Genomic DNA, 7759 nt, shown 5'->3' with positions numbered 1-7759 from the left:
ATATCTAGAGTAAATGTCTATATTAATCATATCTGGAATTAATGTTTATATTGATCAGAAGGAGACTATCGGTAATATTTTCCATTAATCATTGTTAGACTGAACGTCTCTCTGTGTCTCGTACAAAAGTGTAAATAGAACCTACTAGTATTAAGATCACTTGAGATAAATCAACTTTAAAAATCACATAAGAAAACCGGTCCGGTGAATGGATTAATTTATTCGATTTCACCAGATTTAAAGGGACAAATCATAATATAGTATCATTTAATATAAAACCAACATTAACGTATTAGTGGTCAGTGTAAATCGAGTCACTGTTTAATACTATCTGGTAGGGGGTGGAAATAACAAGCTAAAAACTTCCAAAACGGGGAGCTACATATTTTGAAAACAATTAATGTATATTGTTTTTATTAGCGTTAATTAGAATGACCGTCCCCACAGAACATAGTGTTCATTGCTAGTATCATCATTTCTTTATAAATAAGTGTAACACCCATTTTAAAGGTGAAATATTCTATACATATTGAGAACTTTGTTTTGTTTGTGTGCATGTGTATATGAGTGTGTGTTTCACTAAGTAGAAATTCAATTTAAATATATCTGTCTTGCAAGATTGAATTCTGATTAAATGATTCATCTAGATTTATGCATGATAGGAACATAAATTTTGTTGGAGTCTTTTCCTATAGTTATTGTAAAAAAAATCTTGTTAAGAATAAAATATTTCGAAAGTCTAAATTACAGATGAATAATCAATGATACGTTTCAAAATATTGAATCCAAGGGCAATAACTCTGTGTCTATTGATTACTTTATCAAGTCTATTATGCGATGATTTCCTTTATTTTTTACAGACATTTTATATATTTTTGTGAAGATACAATTTCATGAAATTGTTATGAATGCTACTACATCGTCATAACCAGTTTGTATGGAATTTTGATAACGCTGTTTAAGGAAAATTGCAATTTTCTGACGGTGATATATGATTCTTCTCATGTATGTCTCACATCTTAAAAAGTGTGATGACCTATGTATTTTATTTGATAATTTGTTAGTTTTAACTCTAATCAATGGAAATAAATACACATTTTAAACTTGTATCAGATAAAACTGCGAGTATGGAGTTACCTTAAAGACAGCAAGAGATGGGAGGGGATGTTGTTATCGTGAAACATTCACAGACAGCAAAAAATGAGGGGTCTTCATTGATATTTGTTGTCTGTGGATTCCTCATGTGCAAAATTACGAATGCATCTGGGTCCTCGCTGATTTTAATTAAGCGTCAAACGTTAAAGTTCGTAGAGAGCACGTCCTATTGTGAATTATGATACAAAGAGCTTGTGGATCAGAAACTTCAGGTATGCTAGATTCAAAGCATTCTGTTTTAAAATGCTGTAGTCATTTAAGAATTGTGTGCGTTCATGTTCAGTGAAGGCCACTCGCTACAAAGCTTATTTTTGAATGATGAAAATGGATACTAATTTTATGTTTAGAAGGAAAATGAATAAACCGCATGGAATTTAATTTTCGTCCACGATATCTCAATTATGTCAATACAGTGGGGAATTTTGTAGAGTTGTATAGAGAGGAGCGCTTCTGTGTATCACAAATTTTAACATCATAGAAAATATACAAGTGCCTAATGTTTTAGAAATTTGATAGTTGTTACAGTACACATTCCATTCAGAATAAGATCAAGCATCCAATTTAAAGACATTAATGTGTCTTTGTGTAGCAGTGTCTGAAGTTCGCAGGTGTAGGTAGTAACTGTTCTTGTCATAAACATGTTATAAAATGGATATGTTCTATAGCAATGAGTGTATAATTTTTCAGACTTATCAGAGGAAGCTAAAGATCGAACAAGAAATGCATCAAAACTCTACACAGTATTCACATCATTATCTTCACATCATTATCTGCATTCACGTCGCCTATAACCCACAGTCGGCCACGAGATTCCTTACCTTGAGACAACAAGATCCCTTACCTTGAGACAACGAGATCCCTTATCTCGAGACACTGAAATCCCTCACCTCGAGGCAGTGAGATTCCGTACTTCGAGATTCCATACTTCGAGACAGCGACCGGTCGCGATAGCTCAGTGGTAGAGCGTTCGCTTCGTAACCGGGAGGTCGTGAGTTTGAGCCCCGCTCGTGAAATGACCGCGTCAAACCTGAGACGTTAACATAGGTAGTGATTACTCCTTCGCCAAACGCTCGGCATTGGAAGTGAGAATCACGGGTCTTTCGGATATGACCTTAAAACGGAGGTAGCGTGTCTCGACAGGCGTTGGCACGCTAAAGAATCCTCACTGTTACGGCCCTGAGCGCTGAGCATAGGTGTAAATTTGTGGTACTTCACCTACAGCTGGTGACGTCTCAATATGAGTGAACAATTCTCGACGAGACGGAAAAAACCCAAACAATCGAGATAGCGAGATCCCTTACCACGAAACAGTGATATCTTTTACCTCGAGACAGTGAGATCTCTTACCTCGAGACAGTGAGATCTCTTACCTCGAGACAGCGAGATCTTTTACCTCGAGACAGTGATATCTTTTACCTCGAGACAGTGAGATCTCTTACCTCGAGACAGCGAGATCGCCGCTTACTTCGACACAGCGAGATCGCCGCTTACTTCGAGACAGCGAGATCTCTTACCTGGAGACAGCGAAATCGCTTACCTCGAAACAGTCCTTGGGTTATCGACGATACCGTGTTCATTAAGTAGTAAGTTAACGAGTAATATCCTCCTTTATGGCTCTAATTAATGATAATTAATAATCCGGCATGTTCTGTATATAATTACTGGATTACTTTATACCCCTAATCAACATTTGGCTATATGGTGGAACACGGTGCGAACTACTGATTGAAATTGTACCTTAAAATCACTTACAACTGATCTCCAATGTCCTTTAACAATTGCTTAACGTTAAGAGAGCATGCTTGGATTGGTACAAGGTGTTTTAAATGGAGACTCCGCACCGCGCCTTGCAGTTCTCTGACACCACGTGGACTTACAGTGCTTGGTGTATGACTATGGAAACATAGATCGGTTAAAGGAAACATCAAATTACAGGTGAAATTTTTAAATGTCGTGAAGGTCGTGCTGACTGACACTCTCATTATGCAAGGCTCAGGTGTCTCCGCGAGACTGAGGTGTAAAAATCTATTTTGTAATGCATCGTTCGTTCTCTTGATATGAAACTGAATTTGGCGTATGTCATTTTTAAGTTGCAAAACAAGGACACCCCCTAATAAAAAAAATCTTCAACCGGCTTCCATTTTAGTATAAACTACCCACAGGCATGCACTAAATTTAGCCCGTCCCTTCAGCTTGTCTTATGTCAGTTCATAACAAGAGGTACTGTGAGCAATGCTCACTAAGAATACCCCCCTCTTACCCCAATCTCCCAAAGGGTGTTAATAATAGGTATAAACTACCTCTTTTCTAAGTGTAAAAAACAAATGGCATGACAAACCGAACCATATTGCTACTTCGATGTCCAGTGCGCATGACCTGTGACCTTTTGACCCCAAAATCGATAGGGAACATCTTCATCCCATGGGTAGTCCATATGTATGATATGGTGACTGTAGGTGGAAAGGATAACGCTTTAGAGCCCGGAAACCATATTGCTACTTCGATGTCCAGTGAGCTTGACCTTTGATCTTTTGACCCCAAAATCGATAGGGAACATCTTCATCCCATGGGTAGTCCATATATATGATATGGTGACGGTAGGTGGAAAGGATAATGCTTTAGAGCCCGGAAACCATTGCGTCTACAGACGGACAGACAGATGGACAACCCGATTCCAGTATACCCCCCCCCCCCCCACACACACACACACACACAACTTGTTGCGGGGGGTATAATAAATTGATGTTACAGGGGTTTCAACAATCTTGTTTAAAGTCAGCATTTCGCAAATTCTATGGTCTTTATAACATTGCCAATACAACCTGTCATAGGGTCAATAATATCTGGCGTGTTCCATAGCAATTGTTAGACCGTTCTTTACATACTGATTTTTGGCTACGAATTACTCCATTTACTACATCAAGATATAGGACTCACGGTGGTAGTGATCGGTCGACAGGGGATGCTTACTCCTGATCCAGGGGTCCGTGTTTGCCCTTTTCTTAATTTTGTTTTTCTTTGTAGGATTTATAAGAATGATCACTGCTCGTAGTCGTCACTTAAATTCTTTATTTGGCATTTTGTTTGTTACTTTGATTATTTAGGGGTTTGAGTCAAAACGGGGGTATTTCAGTCGTATATCGGCTCTGAAGATGGATTGTCTCCGGTTTTCTGGGTTTTCTTGGGGGCTCGTAATAAGCCTACTTCTGATCGAATATAACCACGATGGTCTTTAGCTTGTTAAAGAGGTGGTGATAAAGCATTAAAAGATACCTCAGAAATAAAATGGTTTATAATGTTTTATATGGAATATTTTTGAGAGTTTGTATTGGGTTTATATTGACTGTTACTGGGAGTTTGTTTATATTGAATGTTACTGGGAGTCTGCTTATATTGACTGTTACTGGGAGTTTGTTTATATTGACTGTTACTGGGAGTTTGTTTATATTGACTGTTACTGGGAGTTTGTTTATATTGACTGTTACTGGGAGTTTGTTTATATTGACTGTTACTGGGAGTTTGTTTATATTAACTATTACTGGGAGTCTGTTTATATTGACTGTTACTGGGAGTTTGTTTATATTGACCATTACTGGGAGTTTGTTTATATTGACTGTTACTGGGAGTTTGTGTATACTGACTGTTACTGGGAGTTTGTAATGGTTTATATTGACCGTTGCTGGGAGTTTGTTTATATTGACTGTTACTAGGAATGTGTATCCTGACTGTTGCTGGGAATTTGTAATGCTTCATATTGAGTGTTGCTGGGAGTTTGTAACAGTTTATATTGAATGTTACTGGGAGTTTGTAACGGTTTATATTGGCTGTTGCTGGGAGTTTGTAACGGTTTATATTGACTGTTACCGGGAGTTTGTTTATATTGACTGTTACTGGGAGTTTGTTTCTTTTGACTGTTACTGGGAGTTTGTAACGGCTTATATTGACTGTTGCTGGGAGTTTGTAACGGTTTATATTGACTGTTGCTGGGAGTTTGCAACGGTCAAGATTGACTGTTCCTGGGAGTTTGTAACGGTCTATATTGAATGTTACTGGGAGTTTGTAACGGTTTATATTGACTGTTGCTTGGAGTTTGTAACGGTTTATATTGACTGTTATCGGGAGTTTGTTTATATTGACTGTTACTGGGAGTTTGTAACGGTTTATATTGACTGTTGCTGGGAGTTTGTAACGGTCTATATTGACTGTTGCTGGGAGTTTGTAACGGTTCATATTGACTGTTGCTGGGAGTTTGTAACGGTTTATATTGACTGTTGCTGGGAGTTTGTAACGGTCTATATTGACTGTTGCTGGGAGTTTGTAACGGTTTGTATTGACTGTTACTGGGAGTTTGTATTGAAGTATATTGACTGGGTGGCCTGTTGTTGGGTTGTAGAATATGATTAAGGATAATGAAATACTAGTTTAAACTTTGAACAGTACATATTTTATTCCAAGAACAATAATTAAAGATTTGATAACCAACATGTTTACGCAATTTCCGAGTTCCCCGATAGTTATTTCCCTTTGCTGAATTCTTGCACACAGTGAGACGCAAACTATGTTTTTGTATTCACGCGGTTGGTACAAATGATTATCGTTACATTCATATATTGCCTAAAGAATGATTACCAGACGTCATGCAACCACCCAAGCGACAGGGAAACACAAATTTAGTAAATTTATGAGTATTTGAAAGCAAAATAACTCAAACAAAAATCGATAATCATCATCTTTCTTTGATTAAAGTATCGCTCGTGTAGAAGAGGATATAAATAATAATTTCATTGATAGCCTAATTCAAACAAAAGGCTGATATAAACAAAATTTACGCTTTCATATTTCATTGTTATCTACATGACCCAAGTGTCCAACAGAATACTGAACGTCCCTCCATCACAAAAAAGCTGATCTCGGAAATTGCGAATTAAACAGCACCTGTTAATTCACCATTGTATAGAATTGGTTTAGCAGATATTTGAAAGAACAACCATTTCTTTCTAATTCAAACGCGTTAAGAAATATTGCAAAGGACAAACAGAAATGCATTTCAATTAGTTTTAAAGGGGAAGGCAATCCAAAAAGTTTTAACATGATAAATGATAGTATTAATGATGTGATAAAAATCTGTTATAGTATTATGTTGATATACGGCCTAGAAAAGCTTCAGTACTAATTTGAAAACGTTAAAAATTTAAATTCCCGCCATCTATAGAGGCTGCCATGATGTAGAACTCTTTTGTATTCAAGACCACAAAAATTGATAATTTTGACGTCACACTGTCTGTCCCGGTTTGAATTCCTTCCTGTCAAGCAGTTAATTACACTAATGCGAAGGGGAGATGTAAAAAAAAAAAAAAAAAAAAAAAAAAAAGTGTGGGGGTTTTCCCCGAAATTCCTGACCCAACCAAGTCATCTGAAAAGGAAAGACTATGTAAACTGTGGATCCATCTTTAGCGTATTGACAAGTTGAGGTTCGAAACATTTGTATGAAGAAATGTGTGCCGTCTGTGTCTGGTCTGTGACTCGACTGAACGTCTTCTTTTCTTAAATTCCTCTTGCGAAAGAATGGAGTTAAATCTATATGACTCCAAACTTAACTGTTCGTAACTTGTCATGTTTACAGTGCTACTGATGAAATAAACGGAACCGACGGTGTGACGTCATAAATTAAACTTCAATGGCCGCTCTCTTAGCGGCGAGTAATTTAAAATATGATAGAGTAATATTGATTTAATCGTTAAGCAAGGATTTTTGTTGTTAAAGACTGTCATTTCGTTCGATATCAGTAAGTAATACGTTATTCATAAAAGCAACAATATGGTTAGGGCTGTCTTTCCTTTCAAAGATATGGAGGATTTTATCAAGTTAGTGTTTGTATGGTTGTGGTTGTAAATGTCTGTCTTGTGTATATAAAGTCTCAATACACAAGGAAACCGTATTCAAACTAGTTCAGCTGTGTAACTCAAACAGCATAAATCATGCGGAATTGTGTAACGGTGGAAAATAGTTTTACAAATGTATCATGTTAAGTTATCGAGAGGTCCATTGTTGTAATCATTCAGTGTTCTCATTATAGCATATACCATACAATGACATTCATCTACAGTCTCTCATATAGTTCATAATGTTTTGTAGTTTCCCGTTTTATTATTGAATGAACACTCACAGACTTCCTGAAAGTTATTGGCTTCTAATGAAACCTACTGGCTTCTGATTCTGATGAAAACTATTGACTTCTGATTAACCCTACTGGATTCTGGTGAAATCTACTGGCCTCTGATGAAAATTAAACCTACCGGCTTTTGATGAAAACTACTGGCTTCTGATAAAATATACTGGCTTCTGATGAAACCTACTGGCTTCTGATGAAAACTAAACATAACTGGCTTCTGATGAAAACTACTGACTTTTGATGAAAACTACTGGCTTCTGATGAAAACTACTGGACTCTGATGAAAATTTAACCTACTGGCCTCTGATGAAAACTAAACCTACCGGCTTTTGATGAAAACTACTGGCTTCTAATTAAATATACTGGCTTCTGATGAAACCTACTGGCTTCTGATGAAAACTAAACATACTGGCTTCTGATGAAAACTACTGA

General features: G+C 36.9%; 1 protein-coding gene across 1 annotated transcript; it reads right to left on the bottom strand.

Moving 5' to 3' along the window:
* Nucleotides 1-4683: 4683 nt before the first annotated feature.
* LOC125651358 (uncharacterized) lies at nt 4684-5385 on the bottom strand. The gene has a single exon (XM_048879919.2). It carries the CDS (start codon nt 5383-5385, stop codon nt 4684-4686), a length of 702 nt encoding a protein of 233 aa, XP_048735876.1.
* Between the last annotated feature and the right edge of the window lie 2374 nt (nt 5386-7759).

The sequence above is a fragment of the Ostrea edulis genome, chromosome 5 (genome assembly GCF_947568905.1).
Source record: "Ostrea edulis chromosome 5, xbOstEdul1.1, whole genome shotgun sequence".
NCBI lineage: Eukaryota > Metazoa > Mollusca > Bivalvia > Ostreida > Ostreidae > Ostrea > Ostrea edulis.
Note: the sequence above shows the minus strand (reverse complement) of the source record. Positions and strands in the feature narration are given on the sequence as shown.